This window comes from Electrophorus electricus, chromosome 3 (genome assembly GCF_041902795.1).
Source record: "Electrophorus electricus isolate QZ-2024a chromosome 3, ASM4190279v1, whole genome shotgun sequence".
Taxonomy (NCBI): Eukaryota; Metazoa; Chordata; class Actinopteri; order Gymnotiformes; family Gymnotidae; genus Electrophorus; species Electrophorus electricus.
This window is the reverse complement of record NC_137499.1, coordinates 31,110,117-31,133,951: the sequence shown is the minus strand read 5'-3', so window position 1 is coordinate 31,133,951 and position 23,835 is coordinate 31,110,117. Positions and strand designations below refer to the sequence as shown.

Below are 23,835 nucleotides of genomic sequence, written 5' to 3'. Positions count from 1 at the left end.
TATTGATAAGATACCTACTGCTAATGATCTGCGCAGTGATTTTTGTAAGTAGCTAACTTCCTGATTTTACTCTAAGCCATTTTTAAAGTTTTATTTATTTTTTATTTATTTATTTTTTGTTTGTTTTGCATAAAAGTTCTAAACTTTAAGATAGCTCTGTGGCTCAATGAAACGTTTCTTTCTGTTTGCTGGTGTGTCTCACTCTACACCTGCCATATTATTGGCTTTGTGCTGCTAGTTTTGGGTGCATGGATTGCGTATGGAGCCTCCACCTTTGTAAATGCTCTGGGCCCCTATTCAGAACAGCTCAATATCAGCTACATCAGTGTTACCATGGGTGTTGCACTTTGCCATGTGGAAAGAGAATCACTGCTTCCTTTTGCTGGTGTGATATTCTGTCCTGATAACTATAAATATATCAGTTGTAAGAAAATATCCCCCTCCCTTTATCATCTACATCAGTAATACAGCAAAACGTGTGGAATGGGTTGCAGTAAATGGACAAGCATTACCTTGATGTTCTAACTGTAAAACTGCACTAAATTCATGGGTAGGGTAACATATAAGTATGGAATGGCATCATTCATCATTTTCCTAATCTAAATGCTATTTTTTGGCAGGTTCACTTACATAATTCCATTTTTTCCCCTCACTTCTTCTTCATAATGACAACACAGTTTGTTGCTGAACTTGTGGCCACCATTTTTGTTCCAGTGTACAAGGAACTGGTAAAAACATTCCATATCATGTATGTGTTTACTCCTCCTTTTAAACAGTGCCTCACAAGAATTGTTATTGTCACTCATCATGCTACCTTTTTTATGTAGTGCATGACCTGCACACAATACTCTTTAACATATGACACTGTGTTGTGTCAGAGATTACAGTGACCAAATGGCTAACATCTGGTGTGTTTGCTTGTGTGGAAATGTGGGTGAGGTGGTGCAGCAGGCCAGTAAAGACTCCCTGCAGAAGCTGTACATACGTGTGACTGCAGCAGTCCCCATCTCCACTACATGGAATACATTCATTATCAAAGTGAGAGACGAACTTGGCATGTAGGCTCAGCAGATCAAGGTGGCATTGTTGAGTTTATTTCCCAGCAGAATGACACGTGGTGACAAGTTTAACAGTGAGACTGTTTGTATTATGTCTGTCTTTTCTCAGTTCAGATGTTGAGCTTTTGGGAACTCCACACTGGATTTCAGGAAGGTCACCAGACTGATCTACCCCAAAAACGGTTACATCAATCTATGAATGTCATGGGATGAGCATAGTACCTGAGCACATTCATCCTCAGGTAAAGCGTATAATTCCAGCCTCATATTTCACAGTGGTTGTGCACTTAGTGCATACTAAGGGAAGTCAAGGGGGGATTCAAGAAGGGTTGTGTTCCATGCAGAGAAACTGAATTGTATTCCATCATAAATTGCTTTGGCTAAAAGTGATATAATTCATAGAGTGTATTATATTTAATAAAAACACAAAACAGTTATATTATGTAATAAAACAGTAATATTGTGACATATACAGTATGTAACTTTGGCCTGTTTTATAAGTATAAAGTAAAACAAATGTGCTTAGAAGAACAGATCCTTCATTACCAATTTGTACAATGTAAAACAAATTTTTTTTAAACATTTTTACAATGTAAAAAATGTCCTAGATGGTTTTCAATAAACGATTGTTGTGTGAAGTGTATAAATGTTGTTTCTCCTTGCAGAGCTGCTTTATGAAGATGATTGTAGTGATAAAGGAGCAGAGCACTGTCCTGGGAGCTACAGCTGGCAGCATACGTATCATTGAGGTCGGCTTGAGCTTGATAGCAGTGTGTGTGTGTGTGTGTGTGTGTGTGTGTGTGTGTGTGTGTGTGTGCGTGTGCGTGTGTGCGTGTGCGTGTGTGCGTGTGCGTGTGTGCGTGTGCGTGTGTGCGTGTGCGTGTGTGTGTGTGTGCGTGTGTGTGTGTGTGCGTGTGTGTGTTTGTTTGTGTGTTTGTAAATGTGTTTCAATACAATACTGTACATTGTTGTCTTGCATTACCTCATTGAGTTTTGTGATGTCTGTACACTGATACCTCACCATCTTTTGATATACAGTTTATTTAGAATGTTTAATTTATTTTTGTGTGTGTGTATGTGTGTGTGTGTGTGTGTGTGTGTGTGTCACCATGGTTGTCTTTGTGAAGCTGGGCATGGTGTGGCAGCACAGCACAAGATAGATGAGTTAAAAAAAAAAAAGTGTGCTCCATGAAGGTCCATCAACCATAAAATTCAGTTAGCTTTCAAAGACAGGGTTAGGTTGACTTTACTTTGCTTGTTTATTTTTCAAAGATTTTCAATCTATGTTATCTTACAGTAATCAACATTGACTTGTTCGACTAAATTAAATAATCTAGTTTTGTTCAGTGTGCCTAAAACTCTAGTACATTAACATTAGTGTACTTTAGGACATACTATGTCCTCTCTATGAAGCCGTGACCATTATGCCAATAAATGTTACAAGCACGAATTCTGAGTTGTATAGAATGTAGAATATTCCTTTATCTTAAAGGGGTTTGTGCTGCCATCTACTGGCAGGACTGTAAGCAGAGGATGCCATGTTTAGCATAGATTTAGTCGGAGGATGATGATGATAAAATATTCTGTGGAGTGTCTGCTGGAGCTTATATGATGTATATGTCCATTTTTCCATATATAATAAAGAAAGGTTTAATATGTACCACATGTACCACAAAATACAAAAGCACTGTTGTGTTTATGCACTGCATGAAGACATGGAAGCGTTTCTCTTTGTGTAATAACGTATGTGGAATTTGTTTTAGGGAGTGTGCACATCCTAAAGCTTTGGAGCTATATGAGGTATACCTTAATATATTATACTGTGAGAAGCAATATAAAACTACCAGAACAAGTTGTGCAGGGTTGATATAGTTTTAAGAATGCGCAGTAAACTATTCCAACTGACCAAGAGACAAAAAACAGAAACACTCAAATTTAATTATTCAGTTCAAAATTAGATAATAAGGACCTCAAAGTAGCCATCTAAAACATATTTTAAGTACAAATCCTGAAAAAAAATCCTTCTCATGTTCTGGTGTTAGAGTAGAGTCCAATTTAGAGTACAGTTTAGATGAAGGTAGAATTTGTACTTTATACCTTTGTATTTCTGGTTGAGCAGGTTTCTTTGATATCTGCTCTTGCTTTGGTTTCTTGGTTCATCTGACAGTGCTCAAGGGAGAAAAGGATCGGGAATACATGCTTTGTTAAATTCTAAAGGAGTTTTAATGTGCATAGGTCATGACTGAACATGACCATTTGTCATATGCTCTTCTACTGAGTGACTTAACATATTTATCATTATGACAGTATGGGTACTCCCTGGAAATTGAACCCATGACATGAATGTGGGCTATGTAAGAAACATAATATTGTTTGAATACTTTTATTTTGATTTTATTTAAAGATAATTAAAGGAAAAATGTAATAAATGAGAAGAAGACATTTTCGTACACAGCATTTCAAGAAGTGAACAAGTATTACAAGTATTACAGTCCTTAAACACGTGTCAGTGGCTAATAAATGACCAAGGCAGGTTTGTTGAAAGAAGTGATAAAGAACTAGGAGAAATGTAGCTTCTGTTTACTCTTGGGGATACATTCTTCCAGTTCTACGTTTTACATGTCCGTTTAACATTAGGCTTGGCCAGACCTTCACTGGATTATAATGAACTTTACGTGTCACATAATGACCTGGCGCTTATCCAACCAGGCAAAGCTTCCTAAAATTAACCCTAAATGCTAGCCTTCCAGAATCAGTTTTATCACGACCAAACGACGTCCTCCAGTCTTTAAAGTATAACCATATAATTTTGAGAACCCTTACACTCTAAGGTGGTGATTGGTTTAAGGCTACATCCTTTTGACATCCTCGGCGCTTGAGATGGTTTATAGACAACTCGGTGTTGCCAAGGAGGAGCCAAGATCTCGCCGTTTCCGGAGAGCACACCAGTTCGAGCAGTCGAGACACTTGCTTCACCAAGAGAATAACACAATTCATTCATGTCAAGTTCCTAGCTCGGCGCTGCTCAAGAATCCGAAACTCAATACAACTATTTTTGTCTGCGGGAATCAGCCCTATACACTGAAGGCATTCGCAATTTAAAAGCCAAGCAGTGCATTGTGCTCGAGCACTTTTTGACAGGTGCTTGGGTGGACAGAGGAGGAGGAGGAGGAAGAAGAGAAATAACCATGTCCAACGGGAAAGACGCACCTGGGACTGCAGAGTAAGTAGCCCGGAGCAACAGCTGCTTTTGCATTAACATAAATTATTCACGCGTTGCTTGAAGCCTAAACTGATCGTGTGAACACGTCGGTTTAAGTGATAAGATGTTTTCTGCAATGACGTGAGGGAAATTGTATGGATTTAAGGTCCTCGACCGCAAAATATGAGCATAATGTAATGCTTATCATTGGCAGAACCTGGTGTCGACTAGTTTCAAAAAGGATTAGCTGTGAAACTCCATTTACTCTGTCAAGGAACGAGCTATATTTTAGCCCGTGGTCGAATCGGCTGATTCAGTTTGTCTGTGGGAAGTCTTGCAGCTTGTTCATTTTTTCCCCTTACGCTAGTTTTCACAGCCCTCCCTCATCTCTCGTCTCTTCCTTCCTCGTTGTGTAAGTGTTTCTTGTGCAGTCTACTACGTAAAACCAGGCGAACTCCACACGAAATATAATATGGAACCTGACAATTAGTTTTTGAAAATGGATGACAGAATGAAAGGAAAGACGTCTAATGATGCCAGCTGTGTGGCACTGTTCATGTAAGCGCATGACCAACAGTTCATGGGCTCAAACGCGAGCAACCTGTGTGTGTGTGTGTGTGTGTGTGTGTGTGTGTGTGTGTGCGCGCGCGCGCGCGTGTGTGCGGTGGGTGACGTTACCCAAGTTCTTAGAGTTTACAGCAACTACCTGTGCATGTGTGTTGCAGAAACAGTAAAATAACCTGTGAAAATATTGCCACAGTTAAAGCTTTTTGTAATAAAGTTTAGGACAAAAACTGCTCCAATCTATAAGCTTATGGGTCCTTAAAATACAGGTGATCTTTTAAGTAGGTATGAGTCTATATAGAATGCAAATATTATGTGTAAGATTGGAAATCACATTGAACCCCTCTCATATTTACATCATTTCCTGTTTTCTGTAATCATTGGTTGGTTGATATGAGTCACTTCACACTTGGCCTGTTAATTAACATCAGTTGGCATTCTGCCATTACAGTATTAATGGCCAAGCTTTTTCCAGCCTCACATATACTGTCATAAGGGATAATTCATAATTAATAAAGGGCAGTGTTTCAAAGGGAAAGAAGTTGCTTATTATTTTTTTTAATCTATTACTTATGCTCTATAATTTCATAAGGCAGGCAACCTTAGTTTTGTCTACCACTTCCTTTGTATGGTTGTCCACATTGATCATTTGATACTGTTTGTATGTATGCCTTTCCACTCAGCTCCACACAGATATCCATGCAGGCATGTCTTGAAGAGTGTATGGAGGCCTTGGATCTGTTTCTCAACAACCGCTTCAGTGAGAGCCTGGACAAGCTGAAGCTAAGGTGAGAGCAAGCTGTTCTCCGTGTCTCTCGCCACCATTTGCCGGTCTTTTCAACTCTCTCATTCACATACACACGCTCCTTAATGTCAGGTGCTTCAGGTGATCCTGGTAGAGGAGTCCTCAGATCTTGTGACTTTGATGAGAATGAGGTGGAGTGTAGGTCGAAGTGTTTACTTATGGTGCGGTTGCTATAGGAATGTTTCTGTATTGGTGCTAGTAATTGTTCATGGTCTTTTAAATGGCCCAAAAGGTTTCGGTAGTGACTAGTCAAAATGGCTATTAACAATGTTCTGAATGTGCTGAATGTTTCTGTATCTGTTTGATCATGTGCGTCATGCTGACTCCCTTAACCAGGATGTGAGCTGTTTACCTAAGCACACACCCAAGGACACACATATACATTGGAAAGTTGAAGAGGTGATAATAGGAAAGTAAGGGGGGGAGTTCTGATCACATTCCTGCAAGACTCCTGCCTGCTAGATTTGTTTGACTGGAAACATCCTGATTCAGATGTAACTGGACTGTTAGTACATTCAGTGGCAGCTGCCTCCCAGTGCATGAAATTAACAGCTGGAGGTTGGTGAACTGAAGGGACCATTGATCCAGATTCAGGTGTCTGAACAACAGTGGAAGGAAGCATTTTAGATACAATGTATAACAATACATTGAAGCTAATTGATAACTGATTCTAATTTGAACTCATTCTGTCAGTCCATCGGAAATCCATCAATTCATCAGATATGCATCAATCCATATCATTTAACTACATAAAAAGGCCCAAAAGTTTATTTTTCTCCTGATGTTTTGTGGACACTTTAAAATGAAATATAACTTTTAAATTGAAATAGAAATCTGAAGTTTATTTGCTAGATTTTTCTTACATTACTGAGAGAAATTGTATTGAATTGTATCATAGTAACATTTGAAATATCAAAAGTAAATCATGCATAGTGAAAATAAAATTATAGAATGTTGTGGTAAAGATGTTGTGTGTCTATATGTATAGGTAAGCACCCCTATCCTGATGGGTGGGATGTGTTATACTGTATTTGAGATCTAAGAAAAATCTATGCTGTGCCATGTTCAGCCTTTTTGTGCATAGGAGGGGGATGTCATACTCATCTTATTTTGTTATTTGACTTTCCACTTGGGAGGGAAAAAATTCCACTGGGACAATAAAGGTCACACTACCAAAGGTTTGTGGTGTATCTCTCAAAGAGATCAGTGATTTCACCACTGGAAGAAACTTGAGAAGACCCATGTGCTGTCCTCATAAAGGACAGAAGTGATTGCTCCCTTCCACAACTCAGTTTTAAGGTAGAGTGCCGCTCCCTAAGCTTCCCTAGGTCCTGCAGAGTCACGGGGGTTCACTGATTGCCCATCTGGAATGGCAGCTGCTTCCAGAAGAATTCTATTATGTTATTTCCTGTGCCTTTACTTCCTCATATCAGGGTTTCTGGACTGTATATGTAAGTGTAGGCAGCATGGGTCTGTTAAACAGGGTAAGTATAACGGTGTGTTATGTCATATCGCAGGTCTAAACAGAGTATGTATCATGCTCTGATCTACGCTACAGTGTTAGAGATGCAGTCCATGATGACCTTCCAACACGAGGACCTTGTCAGTGCCGCCAACACAATGAAGAGCGCTCAGGAGGTGTGCCAGAGGTGTGGAGACACAGACACACACTCTCTTACACTTTTTCTCTGAGCTAAAAGCATTGGGTATTGGTCTGCCCAGTCCAAATGTGTCATTTTGAACAGCTCTTCCCATGAGCTCCTGATTGTGTAATAACACACCAGTGCTGCTAGGTGATTTGCCTGTGTTTGCATGGGTCTGAAGCTCAGGCCTGTCTCCACAGCAGATGTGGCTGATAACCACCTGCCTGCTAGACTTTAATGAATTTTGCCTCCTGGTAAGAGCGAGGCCCTAGGTTAGGGCAGTTTGTTCTGTCTGGCCTCCCAGCAAGCACTGCTTAAGTACCCATGGCTTTGTGGAGTACATTTTCATTCTCATTTTCTCAGCATTTACAGCATTCTAGGCCTGATTGCAGGGAATCCAATTTGTTGCAAAGCTATGCATAAGCCATAGTACCTATGACAGGGTCAGTTTTTAGCTTTTTATGTCATGGGAATGAGTGGAGACTGATCTGAAATTAGTTATCCTACTAAGAGAAACTTGGTAATTATGTGCCCAAGGGTGCATATCATCAGTTGTACCCTAACCGTGTCTGTGTGTAGGTTTGTACCCTAACCGTGTGCGTTTTTACATGCATATATATGTGTGTGTGTGTGTGTGTGTGTGTGTGTGTGTGTGTGTGTGTGTGTGTGTGTGTGTGTGTGTGTGTGCATGTTCGTGTGCGTACTGTCCTGTGTTCCTCTGCAGGTTTCGTAAGCGGTCGGGTAGTCTGGCAAGCCGAGCAGCAGAAGATGAACTGTCTGAAGGTAGATGTTCTGAACGGGCCAAATGCCCCTCATCCTCTGCCTTCATTGTCATTTGTGAGAATATGGGACATCATAACAAGTATGATTGTGTGAACACAGTGCATGGTTAGAACTAGCTACTGTTAGGGTATAAATGACAAATATTGCATATCTCATTTAGTTTCCATTATATGGTAAATGTTTTTTTTTTTTTATGATGGGCCTTTTTCATTCTGTTTGTGTGTGTTTACAGAGGAGCTCCATGCTGAGGCGTGTTATGCTGAGTGCTTGCTACAGAGAGCCGCTCTCACATTTTTACAGGTTGGATTTCAAAGACCAACCTCCTTACGAACAAAAATCTATAGACCACACAAAGTTACATCTGTTGAACTTGTGCGCGCATACGTACACCTATGCACATGCACTACTGTGTCTCATATCCTATCTCATAATAACACACTGTCCACACTTTGCTCTTGGATATTGCAATTTCACAAAGGTGAGGGTGAAGGGACAAATTCTGATAGGACTGTCTTCCACTGGTTAAACTAGTGACCCAGTTGTCGCTTTGCATGACAAAATAATTACCACAGTCCTTGTGCCTTGTGCAGACAGGCCTCTCCACCTCCTCTCAGGGAGAGATGCTCCCAGGTTCTCTCTTTCCTCCTGCCTTCTTGTCTTCACTGCTTTCTTCCTCTGCTCACAGGACGAGAACATGGTGAGCTTCATCAAAGGGGGAATCAAAGTGCGCAGTAGCTACCTCATTTACAAGTAAGTTTGGAGTTTGAGGGCTTCCAGGACACAGGAGGAGCATCATAACTTTAAGAAAAAAATGTTAGGTCAATTATAATGGAAATTTAGAGTGTCCAGTTTTATAGGTAATTGACCTAAATGCAATGCAAGTCTGTAATTTTCTAAATTTTCTAAAAACTGTTAAACATGGAAATGTTTTTGGAAATGTTCTTTTTTTTTCTTTTTTTTTTTTCCTCAAAAAAAGGCAGGTGAATGTGCAATTCAGGTAGCACTGATGGAAAATGGACCACAATTTAGTTAAAGTTTCTCATATGTGTATTAGCCTGTGCGATTATGTTTGTGCTTCATTTGACTTATGAAAGCTGATGGCTGTTTAACACTGTATTCACATTATAGACATCCATTCAAAAGCCTCAGACTGCACTCATCAATCATTGACTACAGTGCAATAATCATGTTGTTTCTTGACTGAGCTGAGTGTTACTCTGCACACAGGGAGCTCCACTCCTTTATCGAGTCTCACAGCTCTTTCAAAGGGCCAAATCACAAGCACTTGGAGGGAGGGGTGGCATTTGGAATTGGTGCTTTCAACTTGGTGTGTTCCACAAGCATTTTGACATAGATTGTATATGAAGAAGAATGAGCTTAATCTATTGATTGATCTTGTCCCTCATCATTATCCTGCAGACCCTTTCCCTGTTCCCTGCCCGAATACTTAAGGTATTGGAATTTGCTGGCTTTTCTGGGGATAAGGTAATTACTTCATGTAGTTGAACAGAATGAAAGGTGTCCAATGCATATGGGACAGTGTTTGCACAAAGTAAATGTGAACTTTGTAATATACACTTGTTTTTGAGATGTACATGAGAGACATATCAGGATGCATATTCCTAAATTAGATCCGTGTGTGTGTGTGTGTGTGTGTGTGTGTGCGCATGCGCACAGGAATATGGGCTTTGTCGGCTGTATGAAGGCGCCACGTCCCATAGCCTGCGCTCCATGCTGTGTGCTCTGCTGCTGCTCTGCTACTACACGTTCCTCTCCTTTATTTTAGGTAACAGTAAGTCTCCTCCCCCATCCTTGCTACCCATTAATAATACACATGCACAAGACAATGCATGCATGTTTACATGCATGCTACTTAGCGACACCACATTTTGGAACTGGAGCCAACTGTGGATGCTTTGAGTGTGCAAGGCTTGGTTTAATTTGTAGCAGCAATTGCTCTTCATTTGGGGCCGAACTCATAATGGCTGTAGTGGGCGTGTGTGCTGTGGAGTGTGGAATGGAGTCTGAATGTATGCTGGCCTCTGTTCTCTCTGTGCAGGGACAGGTGAGGGGGATGTAGCTGATGCTGAAAATCTGCTGAACCCATTTCGCCTACGATACCCACATGTAGGTTTTTGTGCCTGTTTCCCTCTCTCTTTCTCTAAGCGTGTGTAGCCTACATGTATACATTTTTCTCTGGCTCTCTCACCACTTCTCCCTGCTCTTGCATTTTGTGCTGGCTTTTGGAAATAGACTGTCGTGACTCTAACTCACCGCTTCCTTTCCCATCTCTCTTCTACAGGGGGCCATTTTCCTCTTCTTTGCAGGCAGAGTGGAGGAGATCAAAGGCAATGTGGATGAGGTGAGTGAGCAGAGCACTTTAGTGTCCCAAGCATGAGTTTGCATTTATGTGCGAATCTAGTATTTGTGCTGCATTTTCATGTTAATCAGGCCACTTTGCTTTTGTGTTGTTGAGCTGGTGGTTTAGCCAGATTGTTTGGCATACCTGCAAAAACAATGAACCTGTTAGTTTTAGTCCATTTTCCAAATATGGTTTTAGGTATGGACTGGGGCTACATTCAGCTCCAACATCTGAAATAAGATGACTAGCATGGTTTACTTAAAAAAACATAACAGTAGCACAGACCACCACTGCTATACTAGGGAAGGACACACTGTTACATTTTAGAAAGAGTTTTTTCTTTGCTATGAGCCAAGAAAGTTGAAGCAAAGCCACAATTGCTGTACTTCCCCCTCAACCAAGGACTCTTGCTAGCTATTGTTGTTTTTTGTGTGTGTCCAGGCGGTGGCGCTGTTTGAGGATGGTTGCAAGGCACAGCAGGCCTGGAAGCAGTTCCACCACATGTGCTACTGGGAGCTGATGTGGTGCTTCACGTACAAGCGCCACTGGAAGATGGCCTACTTCTATGCTGACCTGCTGAGCCAGGAGAGTCGCTGGTCCAAGGTCAGCCCTTTAGCCTGGCATTGAGAATGTGTAGAAGGGTTGAGATTTCTAAGAGGTGTTGGCCACAAAGCAGAAGTCAAAACTCAGGACTCCATAGGTCTAATGTGTTAGATTTAACATTGTACATGCAGCTGAGTGTGCATGTGTGTAATAAGCCTTTTTCAGTATGCTTACTCTTGGTTATTAAACTCTAGCATTAAACACAGAATTAAGTCTCATGTCATTAAATCTCTTGGATCAGATCTCAGTTGTTCATCCACTGCAGCTGTCTGTTTAATTTGTGTTGCTTTTATTGTTGTGCATGGAGCAAAAATCAGTCACATGACCTGTCTTTCTTAGGCTATGTATGTATACATGAAGGCTGCTTGTCTCAGTATGCTGCCGGTGGGGGAGGCGCGGCCCTTTGGGGAGAATGAGGTGGAGCTCTTCAGGTAAACACACTCACACACCTTACGACCAGCCATTGCACAAATAAAATGACCCTGTCACCTGCAGTCAGACTGTTTTTTGAAGTTGATGAATGGTTTGTTTCCTGCCCTCTCCGCTTCTCTCTCATGCTCTCAGACAGGTGCCGACCTTAAAACAGAAGATAGCAGGAAAGTCTCCACCCACAGAGAAGTTTGCCATCCGGAAAGCTCGGCGCTACAGGGCCAGCAACCCTGTCCGTCTGCCCGTTCCAGTGCTTGTATGACAGCAGAGCTCACACACAGCTTCCAACAGGCTCACTGTTACTGTGTATAGAAGCAGCGAGCCTGTTGGGAGCTTACATTTTATTTTATACCTCTCGAATTTAAATAATACTTCCAATGCCAGGAAAAGTCAATAAAAGTTAATTGGTCACATTTCAGGAGATGATGTACATGTGGAATGGCTTCTCCATGATAAGCAAGCAGCGGGAACTCACAGAGGGCATGCTGGACACACTGCTGGAGGCAGAGCGCACCCTGCAGGCAACTCCTGGTACTTCACCCTGCACATTTCAGATGTGTATTAAACAGCCAGTAGGTTCAATAGATTCAGGCTTGGTTTTGTCATGGTGAGTGAGTTCATTTTGTTATATATGTGATTAGTTTGCTGCAGTGAAACTGATATGAAGTCTGGTGAACAGCAGTTTGTCTTTTTTAAAATAACCTGTATATTATATTATGGAGTTTGGAATGGGCATTCTATAACATTAACATGTAGCTTGCACATAAGCATAGCTTTTGCTGATTCTGCAATAAGCAAAATGCATGACGTCTGCAAATGAGAAAAATGTACACTCTGGGGAAAAAAATGTTAGCAAGAGCAGTTCAGTTCTGCTACACACACTACAATTTGAATGTAATTAATTAAGGTAAACTAATGTTATAAAATCTAGGCTTTGTTACAATGGAAAGATCCAGCATTTAAAAATTGAATTACCAGTGTCTAGGCTATTATGTTAAGTAACCGCAATGTTTGTATGTGTGCGTGTGTGGCGAAGAGAACGAGTATACGGTAGATGACCGCTGCCTGCTCCTGTTGCTGAAGGGCCTGTGTCTGAAGAACCAGAACCGCATACAGGCTGCAGAAGAGTGCTTCCTCCAGGTTTACAGCAGGCCAGTGCTGCCTCACACTCCACTGGCATTGCAAAAGCCCACCCTGGGACTCTGTTTAAGTTCAAAATGCGAGAACTTGGGAGAGAAAGTGAATGGACATAACTTACAATTAATCTTTTAGTACTGTAATATAATGTACTGAAGAGTTCCACGTACTGTCAGGCAAGACTAAAAGCAAGCTATTTGCAGTCTTTTTTTGTAAGCTTTGTTCTTAAGAATTGAACAGAATGTCAAGAAATAAAAACCCTTACAGTGCTCCTCTGCTGCAGATGTGCTAAACATTTACTCTTCATGTGATAGTCTTGGAATACTGGATATCAAATGTGGTGGGTTTTCAGTGAAATAAGCTACAAGGCTAATTGATAATGTGATGCTTGTTTTTCTGTTTGTGTGGAGCAGTGAGAAGAAGCTTAAGTTTGATCACTACCTAATTCCTAACTCGCTGTTGGAGCTGGGCCTGCTTTATATTGACACAGGGAGGAGGGAGCAAGCCATCAAACTTCTGCAGAAAGCTAAGTGAGTAGAGTACAGGACAAAGCTGAACTTAGCTCTCACTGGTCATTTGTACGGATGTACTTTCCACCGCTATGGTTTCCTTAAAACCTCAAAAGGATAAAATGGCATACTGACCATATGTCCCTAAACGTTAGTGCTACATGGCCTCTGGTCGTTCCTTTTCAAATATGCTTCTTTCGATCATGGTTTTCCTCTTTCCTTCTCAGGAATAACTACAAGGAGTACTCGATGGAGTCCCGCACTCAATTCCGGATCCATGCAGCACTATCCAAACTGAAGGCTGACACAAGTGACCAAGACGAGATAACTGTTCTATAAAAAAGCTCAGCTGAAGAGCATTGTTGAAGACTTCTTCAGTGAACTGCAATACCAAAGAGACACCCTCATGCCCTCACCTGTTTTCATCCCTTGGTACTACCCTGAAAGGTTATTTATAAAGGGACCTGGCTCATGTCAGACTGCACTGGGGAGCTACAAATATACTGTACCCTTCTTGGTGTAAAAGCAATAGCTAAATTAAGTAATAGACAATAGTTAGACCTTGAAGATTTCAGCTTTTATGAAGAGTATTATACTGTAGAAACTGCCTGACACTGCAGTTTGTACTTTTAGGAGGGAATTCCTTTTTCAGGCTTTTAAAAATTTACAAGTTTTTGGATTCTTGAATTGGATGCAGTGTCTGAGTGGCTTTATGTGAGCACATTCCAGACTGTCCATTTTCACAAAGGAACTGAATGCCCTGGATTTCATGGCTTTATTAATGTTAAAACTTTCCAGATTTGCCTGTAGATTTTGTTCCATCATGTCAGCTGCAAAATAACCAAGGGCCACCTTTTTAAATTTGACAAAATCAACAAAGGAAACCTTAATACAAAGTGCATGTTCACACCTGTTTTAGTGTCTGTTTGTGAATAATGGATCAAATGTATTTGAAGAATTACTAAAGTTGGTCTGACAGCCAGGTTTCCCGTTCTTATAAAACATTTTCTGTTTGTGTCACTTTAAAATGCATAAGGTAACACTGGTTAACTCACAGTAAGCTAGAGCTAAAATGGTACTAATAGTATTTTTATTGTAAGTTACGTTTGAAAGCTGGCTTGCAACATGGGAGGGTTTTTCTAAACAGTATCTAGTTGCTGTTTCATCACTGGGCTGTAGATGAAATGAAGAACTAGAAAACTATGTTGCAACATTTTGTTAAACCAGAGCATATTCTAAATAATTAGAAACTGGAAATGCATAATGGCAGGATCTAAGATTGATTGTCTAATTTTCAGTGTCTGACCAAAAAAAAAAAAAATGCTAGGCCAAGCATGCGATCTGATTGTGGCAAATATTCTGGTTATGTTTACTTGATATGATTATTAATTTACTATTGCAGTTAAAGAAGTGAAAAGCCCATAAAATGAGTGATATTCAGTACAAGAGCTAATGTGAGGCACCTGACTAAAGTGATTAGTTGATATTAAACAGATGAATAAGCCTTAGTAGACCTAAAATGATGTAACTATGGTAAATGATACTGAAATATTTACTGGAACCATGTTTACATGACAATATTCCTAGGCACTACGCAGACGTGCCCCCCATTTTTGCCAGAAGTAGCTGAGTTATAAAGAAGGCATTTTATGTTCACACATGGACAATCTGAGACCCCCTTTATTTAAGATGCCTTGGTGCTTGTAAATCAAGTGTAGTGTCATCAAGACACATCAGATTATAGCCTACAAAATGTGGCTTTAAACAAGTGATGACTAAAATAAGAATCCATATATGCTGTGCTGCAGTATTTATGCAGTTTTCTTGGGTTAACTACCTGGCTGTACATCTTTTACACAGATTTCAGTTTAACAAAAGAGGGACAAGATTGGTAGGACTAAGGAAAAGCTATATACAGGAGTCTGTGCGTTCCATGCAGTTTGTCTCTACTGCAGCTGCAGTAACCTGCTGGGGGTAACCAGTTCAACCAGCTCTATTGGGGCTAAGAGCAGTCAGCCCCTGCTCTTCTTGTCTCTTCTGGCGCTTCAGGAGCTTCCTCCTCTTCTTCTCCTCTTTCTCGATCTCGGCCACCATCTCTTGGAATTTGTGGCTACGCGGGTCCACAGCATGGCCAAAACGCTCACGCGCCAATACCAGGAGCCTCTCCTTCTTGGCCTTCTCCTCCTTGGCTTTTCTCTTGGTCTCCTGCTTCTCCTTCTTCCAATCTAGAATCATCTTGGGCATTTTGGCCATGTTGGCAGCTATGAGCTTCTCTCTGTGAGGAGATTAAAAAAATCAAAAATTAAAGAGAAAAACACCAGCATTAACAAAATCAGAAAAGCATAATGCAGTTTTCAAGTATCTTCTACTCCTGCTCCAGGTGTCTGCAGATGCAGTTAGCTAGCTCACTAAAGTACTTACTTTTGCCAGTGGGAGAACTTTCCCTGCCTTCTTTTACAAACGTATAAGAAGTATAAAGTATGAGTACATATATAAATGTACACACACGCACACAAAATATCTGAGGCCTGCGTACTCTTCGCCATGTGGATAAACATATAGTAAATTAGTCTTTTCTTTATATCACCATCAGGCATCCTTGCATTTCTACACAGACATATCCGAACTAATGACCCAAATGATACAACAGCCCAAAATTCAGTTAGTCTACGGGCTAATATCTTAAACTGAAAAGAAAAAAAAAAACCAAATGTGCCTTAAAAATTAACGAAGCTTGGATATAAGGTAGTCAGCAGCATAGCTAGCCAGGTAACGATACCTTGCAAGTTGTTTAGCAGCTTTCTCCTGCTGTTTTACCGCGATGTTTTGTAGGATCTCTTCGAGCGGAGGGTACCATTCTTTTTCTTCAGCGATGACCTCCTGTAGCTGAGCAGGAGTGGGCCACAGCTTCACGGGATCCACGCCGGAAGCATAGCCATACCGACCAAAAAGCTTGCGGTCATACTTGTCTGTCTTTTGCCATTCCGGTGTCTTTTCACTGTTCCTGTCCGGAATATAAGGATCCTTTAAATTTAATCGAAGTGGCTTTGGGTTATAACTAGCTGTCTGTTGTAAGATGCAGCTCTGCGAAATAATCGGTAGGAAAGATTTTAAACTCGAAAGACCAACTAGCGTAGCTGTCCTCCTGCCTAGCAAGGAGGCTGCCATGTTTGAGAACGTTCTTCAGAGTTTGTGAATTAGTGGGTAGGATGCGATAGACTGCCCTCTGTCAACAAGAGTCTGTTAGTGCGGTCTGCTTTACAAAACAGGCCCCGTTTCCAAAAATCATCGTGGAGTTAAGATTATTCTAAATGAGCGAGTGTGCTTAATGTAATACTCGCTGTACCACTTAAAGATTATCTTTGTTCTTTGATCTTTCTTCTTCGGGGATTGGGGGTACACAACATATTAAACACCTTTATTACAAAATGTATTACATTTTCTATCCATTGCTATTTTTTTTTGCTCACAATATCCTAAAATAAATACTTTTAAAATAAATTTTATAATTTGAAATACAATTTTAATGATAGAATATTAACTGAATTGTTATTATGAACAACTATGGCCAACATTAACATTTATTATAACATTCATAATATGTGTCCTTGTTGAGGAAAGGTATGTTTGAATAGAATCTATAGTGAGATTACAGAAATTTCCATGGTTTTGTTTCCATAGTTCTCTTTTAATCATGAAATAATATCTGGCCTACTTCCCATAGTCCTCTCATTAATGTATACATGTTGTTTTCTATGGGCAGATGAACTGTACAATAAGCATAGGAGCACTGGGGGGAGGAGAACCCTCTTTAACAAGTACTTTGAATATTTGGAATGCTTTATGGAGGGAATTAACACTTGAAGAGAAAAAAGCCTTTTGTTTTAACCCCTCCATCCCTCCCTCTCTAAGCACTGCACCCTCCCCCTCCTTCCGCCTCTCTTCTTTTATTTTTGATTTCTTTTCAAGCAGGAAAAGATAGGGACAAATGTGCAGCTTTTTGAGGACGGCTCTTGGAGAGACAGATGTCAGAGCTTTTGTGTCATGGAGAGAGAGGAGAGACCTTGCTCGTCATTAAAGATGTAACGTTCCCATGGCGGGTGGGGGTGGGGGTGGGGGTGAGGGGAGGAGGCAAGCGCGGGCATGACATGGGGCTTAATTTTGGCACCAGTACCACTGTGCCAACCAAAGATGCTTTAAAGATATGTCTTGTGTTAGTGTCTGGGTAAACAAGAGTGCGAGCTCAGAGTAGATTACATATACAGAGCTTACTTATAGAGCAGAGAGACTATACTACTGCTACTGTAAAGCACATTATAGAAGTCAGCCAAATACAGGGATATTTAAGTGACATATTTTTATGTAAGAATAAGAGACGGTACAACTGTAACTATAAAGACTCTGTTTTCGGGGTTACTAACAGTATACAGGGTGAAACTAAATGTTGCAGTGATCTGCTGGGATGTGCATTTGCCAATTTGTAGCAGTTTAATCAGCTGTGTGTCCTCTATGGGTCCAATGTGTAGCAACAATAATAAGTCTGTGGTATCATTTGTACTATGAGTTAGGTGGATGTCTAACATCTTCCTCTGGCATGCAGTAGCCCAGAAGAACAACCTTGTAGTCATGAGGGCCCTCGGTCAGATGTCCTGTGGAGAAGAGACGTTGGATTATATGAGCTATGGATTGAATCTGTATGGGAACCCCACTGAGTATACCCACCGAGCCCATCCATATGGCCTTATGATTAAAAATTTACATGCCTCCACATTTCCACCAACTCATGAGAAATTCATGGAAAAGTTGCAAAATGGATGGAGTGATCCCCCCCTCCCTGCAGGGTGGCCCAGCCGCAGTGATTTCAGCCTTGCACTTAGCAACAAAGGGAGCTCTTCAGATATTCATGGAGTGAACTTTTGATCCTTTTACCCTTTTACCCCCTTTTTTTCACAGGAGTCATAACGTCTTCTATTTGTTCAAGCCATGCAATGAAATGCTGATAGGATTAACTCTCAGTGCATTCTGTATCTTTGGTATTGCTTCTGAAACTTATACAAATTGGGTTTTGTTTTTGGTTCTCATTCACATGTGTGAAAATATCATGCAATGCCTAAGTTCTGAAATACTGGCTGAGCACACTGTTAAATTAGTCTTTTCTAAAGATAAATCTCATCTATCTTTGTGTGGTGGTTGTGCCGTCACACTTTGAGTCATGCTTAAACATTAAACATAGCGGTTTAAAGCAGCTGTTTTCCCCCCAGCCTTCCCCAAGGTGTTACAGTAAAAAGTGACTGAAAATAGTTCACAAATGTTGATAATAAACAAAGGAAAGTAAAGCTTTTGAATTGGCACCATTAGAAAGACTTGGCTGCAAAAGTCCCCTGTTCAGTGGGCAGTCAAATAGAGAAGTGCAATAAATGAATGCTAATAATAGCCATTTCCTGCAACAAGGAGCAAAAAAATCTCATAATTGCCACATTAACCACAACAGTTCTGTGAATTTGCACATTAATTGTGCATTTGTTCAGTTTATTAGCTATTGAAGCAGCTACTAATGGTGGTCTTGTTTTGAAATGAGCTACAGAAAAACCATCAATCTCACAAGGGAAGGGGGTATTATGTTGGAAGATAGCCTATTCACATCTGGGGCTTAGCCAATGTAGATTGTAAAGAGCTTCTAATAACCATACTCCCAGAATACTCTTTACAGTAACAACCACCTCTAACTGTTCTTCCAGTTTAAAAAAAAAGATTGAAAAGGTCAATATCTCAGATCCAGTCAAAGTGCTGTGGTATTGACCTTCAGAGAGATAAGGAAGTCACTCCAGAGATATGGCACTTCTGAATGGCTGTGTTTAAACAGCACACCTCCCACGTAGTAATGTTCGATGGGGAAGGAGCCCAATTGAAAACCACAGGCAAAAATTATGTTTTTGTGGGGGGGAGAAGGGGGCATTCAGTAGGGAGTGGTGAAGTGGTTTACAGTAATGGATGTACCACATGGCGCTGTAGTTAGTGATGTGTTTCTGTCACCACAGGAGACAGAGGAGGAAGAGAAAGATGGAAAGATGGAGAGAGCTTAGCAGGGCTGGGAGGGCTCTGGAGAAGGCTTTTATTTCTGCTTGCTTTGCAGCTAAAACAGCATTAAATGTGAGGCTGGGACACCGGCTCCCATACTTGCCATTTAATTTACTGTTCCCTGCGGAAGAAGTGATATGATTTAACCCGATTAACACACACACACACACAATCATGGCTCCTGCATACTTTGGCTCCATTTTACTTAATTTTTTTCTTCATTTTTCCACCACAACTCAGGCAACTACTATTTACATTTAGCATGCAGGCCAGCCATCATTTATCTAATTTAATGTTCATAGTCTTGAAGCAGTAGTGCAGCAGAGGATGGGCTGGGTGCACAAATGGAGCTGATGCTACATTTACAGCAGTCTTCTGAAAATGGGATCACTTAAAATGATTCAAAAGTATAGAACAGTAACAAAAGCAAGAGCAGCAACACTCAGATTCTTAGTAGAAAAATTACTAAATGGGTAGAAGGAGAATCAGCAGAAATTAATATGTACAAGTATCTGAATTAACATGCATGTGAGCAGCGTACACCTACTAAGATGCTCATGTCATTTAGAGGTCCACAACATAAGGCTTAGCAAGCAGCTCGTATCTCTGAAGTCTGCAACTGTTATACAAGAATCTCGTTTTATTTTCAGATCTGGCATCTTACAATGTTCAAATCCACATGGATCCATAAATTGTGTTTTATTTCTAATTCCGTTAACCTTCCTAGGCAAAAATTGTACATATACAAAGTGTGTCCTGTGAATACCATTCCAAAGTTCAGTAAATGGATAACCTCTGCAAAATTTCTCCATAGCTGGTCCAAATGTCAATAAAGCTTACATAAGCTTTACTTAATGTGGGTGCTATGCTAGGTTAATTTACATTAAAATTTGTAGAAATGTTAAATTTCCTCTCTTTACAGTGAAATTTGGGTCTAAGCATATACTTACATTTTTATCCTGATAGAAATATAAATACATACTATTCCATCAGCACTTGTGAATGAAGTGTATCTATTGCTGAAAGTTCAGAATGGGCAGGTTCACCACAAAATTTTGCTCTGCAAATTTAGCAGGCGGCCTGTCTTTGACGGCAAGGAGTTAATGAAGCATGCTCACTGGAATATTAAGATTATGCCCAGAGCTATCCAATTTGGTTAGTTTTGAGCTAGGTGTTATTATATTTACATTTACATTTACAGCATTTAGCATTCTCTCTTGTCCAGAGGATCTTACAAAAGTATTTTGGTGTGTCTATGAAAAAAAAATCTTTATGAGGTGAGAATCTTTATGAGGATACATTAAGCCTGAACCCTGTCAGAGATCACAAAATACATACAAAATACATACATCTTTTTAATAGATAGTGAAAGTTTAATAGATAGTGAAAGTCCACCTGGTGCTAATTCAGAAAAAAAGTCTTGAGGTGTGTTTTCCCTGCAACTTGAGGGGTGGTGGTACATGACAAACTGTACTTGAGGCATGAAGGGTGCAAGATACTGTGTGGGGTGTTTTCATGCAGGAGGGGGAAGGTCCATATTCGGCTTTCTTGGCATCATGGGTTTAAATCTGATTTGGGTGACTATAAGAAGCCAGTGGAGTGGTGTGTGTGAAGTTTGGAAGATTGAATATGAGTCATACAGCTGTATTCTGGATTAGCTGCAAGGGTCTAGTAGCATGCACACAGAGTCCTGCCAAAAGCCAGTTATAGAAGTTCAGTCAGATGATGAGTTACTGGACAAGCAACTGAGCGACATCTCTGGAAAGAAAGGGCTAAGCCCCCTTGATGTTGTAAAAGAGAAACCTACATGTACAGGTCATGCTATAGTAATATGGACAGAGAATGATAGCTGGTTGTCCAGGACAACATCCAGTTTTTTGCCTTTTTAGATGATATCATCAGAAAATTCTCAAGGCAAGTCACCAGCACTTGATGCAGGAAGGTATCATCAGGATATGCAACAACCCTGTTTTGTGGGATTTAGATTTAGATGATGTGCAATCAACCATGATCAGATGTCAAATAGGCATGCCAAAATCTGAGGTGAGATGGTGAGTGTCTGAGGGAGTGAAGGAGAGAATGAGTTGAGCATCATCAGCAAAGCATTGGTAGTTTAAGATGTGTGAGGACATTAGCACTCCTACAAAGTGAGTGTAGATGGAAAGATGTCCATGCACTGATCTTTGTAAGAAAGGCCACAAGGATCTGATGAGGATCCTCTCCATGTCACTTGATATGAAGCCACTGCCATGCTGTTTTATTATATTTCTGTATATTTTATTGAAAAGCTAAGTGATAAATGTAACAGTATAGCTTAGTATCATACTTTTTTTTTTACAATGTTCTCTGGATCTCTACAGGGGAGAGGTATATCTTAAATATGAAAAATTACCCAAATAGTACTTTGTGCTGTTCACATTATTCAGCATGACTGGCTTTCCAAGGCTCTTTTGTAAGTTGCTCTTTTAGTGTCTGTTAAGTGCTGTAAACATAAATGTAAGCTATTTTAAAATATGTCACAAATGCAGCTTGCAAAAGTGTTACAAGTTTTCTACAATAAGCATTTGCTGTCCCCTCACTTAATCAAACAAGAAACAGAGTCCTTTGGAAGCTGGGTGAGGATAGTAACAGCTAGAAAACAGCAGAAAACACCCTCCCATTCACAAATCAAAAATGTTTTCTGCTGCCTGTAGTACAAGATGTCACACTCAGTAAAGGTTACATTTTCAATATCAAATTTCAGTAGCAAATGCTTGAAGTGCTAATGTCATTTCAATGGCATACCTCCTTTTCTATCTTACAATGATGTTTTACTTACTTTTGGGAAACTGGATTTAGAGCTTAGAAGCTGAATGGATGTTTATGGACAAAAAAGAGGGCAGTGGAAAAAAGCACTATTATACCAGTCAGACAGTAACGTTCTAAGTCACTGTGGGCTTTGCTGAACAGAGAATTGATTGCCTACAACTGCAAAAAGCCATTCAAACCAATGCTGTCTTCAAAATTTGTTTAATGTTTGTGGAAGCATCTTTTAAGCCACCATCGCTGATCTGTCATCCATCTGTCATGGCCAGCCATATTGTTTTGATGCAATAACAAAACACAAGCAATCCTACTGTCCACCGCATAAAATGTGTAATACATTTGTAAGCCTTTGCATTTGTGATAGATTTGGAGAGTTTTGTCATTATTACTCAATGAAGCCACAAAATACTACAGAATAGTGAGCAGTAGAACAATGAACATTTACTTACATCTTCTCAAGAATGGCCTAAAATTTCCCAGTGGACAAGAAGAGCCCAGCCAGCCTTTCCCTAACTCCTTAATGAAATGATGAATGGAGAGCGAGTGGGTGAAGGAGGCCCTAGGCTCCTGGGGTGGCTAATTTAAGCAGAGATTTATCAAAATGCTGGGCTTAGTGAGGCCTGATCTGTGAGAGGGTGCTCACCAGTCTCCATTAAGATGGATGGGGTAATTACTGCCAATGTGCCTCCCTCTCGGGCCACTCCATTCTGCTGTGTGTAGGTTCTTTACTCCTCAGACTGGATTTTAAAAAAAAGGTTTAAAGGTGTAACAAGGCATTTTGGTAAGATCGCAAAATGTAACGTCACCTCCAGCCCTGTGTTTTTTGACTTAAGACATTGAAACATCTACTATCAGTATTTGGTAATCTGTTCGACATTAATATTGGCAGGTTTTCTTTGCTTTCTCTGCCTTTGCGAGGAGATTTTGTCCCATGCAGCACTGGCTGTGTGTGTCCACATTAATGAGTGGTTTGACATTTCGCTAACGCGCCTCCCCGTGCTCGCCCTTCGCTGCTCGTGCCTCCAGCCGCTGGGAATTTGGCAGGCTTCGCCAGCCAATCAGACGCACAGCGGCTTGCCGAAAACAACTGCATTGCCAAAGGCGTTAAATACTGTTAATGGTCAATAAATGAATTCAAATGTCACCATTGTCTGGGTATCTGCTCTCTGGAGGTCTAGAAATCAGTCCACAAGCCTCTAATGTTTCCCTTTATGCACATCCCTTTAGTTCATAAGCATTATCAGCTCTAATCAAATACGTGATAACATCTCAAACGTACTTACACCCAAAATAAATCCAGATAAATATAGCAGAAATAGTATAGGAGAGATATCACTATGGTCAGACAGGGTTGAGAAAATTTAGGGAGATTCCATTTAATGGCTTCATAATGGAGTAATCCATCTTATATTCAACAAAGCAAAGCTGCACCCTTCATTTTGTGTCCACTCATATTAGAACAATCCAGTGGGCCTGAAACATTTCAGGACTGAACCCATTTGCCCCTCAGAGCTGAGTCATCACCCATGCACACACACTTGTATACACACACACACACACACACACACACGCCATGCTCACCACAGCACATCCTATCGGCTCCATTCTGGAGGGTATTATGGAGATGGGGAGTGGCAGAGGGGTGCAGGTGGCACAGGGTTGGCGCAGACGCCGGCCCGCCGCTCCCTGTGCCACAGCCACAGCCATCTGTCATTGGCCTGAACATCTGCAAGCCCAAGGTGCCCTTGTCGCCCACTGTTACCGCAAGCCGCTTGGCGTTTCTATCGGTGGACCACGCGGGCATGGACACTGCCAGCACGGCACTGGGTCTTCCGCACCTCAAACGAGCAAACGAGC

General features: G+C 40.8%; 2 protein-coding genes and 1 pseudogene across 7 annotated transcripts; 2 read left to right on the top strand and 1 right to left on the bottom strand.

Moving 5' to 3' along the window:
- Window positions 1–75: 75 nt before the first annotated feature.
- Window positions 76–2,776, top strand: LOC113575203 (uncharacterized; annotated as a pseudogene). Its single transcript, XR_014120074.1, has 5 exons — window positions 76–384; window positions 653–823; window positions 858–1,038; window positions 1,173–1,300; window positions 1,724–2,776. The product of XR_014120074.1 is annotated as an uncharacterized LOC113575203 (transcript).
- Window positions 2,777–3,979: 1,203 nt separating this feature from the next.
- zgc:158403 (tetratricopeptide repeat protein 39A) lies at window positions 3,980–14,077 on the top strand. 3 transcript variants are annotated; one of them, XM_027006599.3, is made up of 18 exons: window positions 3,980–4,281; window positions 5,508–5,612; window positions 7,147–7,278; window positions 7,997–8,055; window positions 8,288–8,355; window positions 8,741–8,805; window positions 9,283–9,382; window positions 9,475–9,540; window positions 9,733–9,841; window positions 10,115–10,182; window positions 10,358–10,417; window positions 10,859–11,020; window positions 11,360–11,451; window positions 11,585–11,705; window positions 11,869–11,980; window positions 12,486–12,600; window positions 13,000–13,116; window positions 13,323–14,077. In XM_027006599.3, the coding sequence occupies exons 1-18, from the start codon at window positions 4,247–4,249 to the stop codon at window positions 13,432–13,434; spliced, it is 1,698 nt and encodes a 565-aa protein (XP_026862400.2). In that variant the 5' UTR covers window positions 3,980–4,246; the 3' UTR covers window positions 13,435–14,077. The 3 variants fall into 3 exon arrangements, with proteins under 3 accessions (XP_026862400.2, XP_081567202.1, XP_081567203.1); XM_081711076.1 differs by having other exon boundaries at window positions 4,249–4,281; window positions 7,188–7,278; XM_081711077.1 differs by lacking the exons at window positions 3,980–4,281; window positions 5,508–5,612; window positions 7,147–7,278; ... (1 more) ...; window positions 8,288–8,355; window positions 9,283–9,382 and having other exon boundaries at window positions 8,743–8,805.
- Window positions 14,078–14,757: 680 nt separating this feature from the next.
- On the bottom strand, window positions 14,758–22,527 carry gadd45gip1 (growth arrest and DNA-damage-inducible, gamma interacting protein 1). 3 transcript variants are annotated; one of them, XM_027006604.3, is made up of 4 exons: window positions 22,428–22,523; window positions 17,713–17,744; window positions 15,875–16,099; window positions 14,758–15,370 (listed from the first exon to the last, which is right to left on the bottom strand). In XM_027006604.3, the coding sequence occupies exons 2-4, from the start codon at window positions 17,721–17,723 to the stop codon at window positions 15,079–15,081; spliced, it is 528 nt and encodes a 175-aa protein (XP_026862405.2). In that variant the 5' UTR covers window positions 17,724–17,744; window positions 22,428–22,523; the 3' UTR covers window positions 14,758–15,078. The 3 variants fall into 3 exon arrangements, with proteins under 3 accessions (XP_026862405.2, XP_026862406.2, XP_026862404.2); XM_027006605.3 differs by lacking the exon at window positions 17,713–17,744 and having other exon boundaries at window positions 22,428–22,527; XM_027006603.3 differs by lacking the exons at window positions 17,713–17,744; window positions 22,428–22,523 and having other exon boundaries at window positions 15,875–16,284.
- Window positions 22,528–23,835: the final 1,308 nt, after the last annotated feature.

Excerpts from the sequence above, each read along its gene's own strand:
- zgc:158403 (XM_027006599.3), top strand. The coding sequence starts at position 4,247 with ATGTCCAACGGGAAAGACGCACCTGGGACTGCAGA. Across the intron at positions 9,842-10,114 it reads GTTCCTCTCCTTTATTTTAG|GGACAGGTGAGGGGGATGTA; the intron begins GTAACAGTAAGT and ends CTCTCTGTGCAG. Across the intron at positions 11,452-11,584 it reads AATGAGGTGGAGCTCTTCAG|ACAGGTGCCGACCTTAAAAC; the intron begins GTAAACACACTC and ends TCATGCTCTCAG.
- gadd45gip1 (XM_027006603.3), bottom strand. The coding sequence starts at position 16,263 with ATGGCAGCCTCCTTGCTAGGCAGGAGGACAGCTACGCTAGTTGGTCTT. Across the intron at positions 15,371-15,874 it reads GCTGCTAAACAACTTGCAAG|AGAGAAGCTCATAGCTGCCA; the intron begins GTATCGTTACCT and ends ATCTCCTCACAG.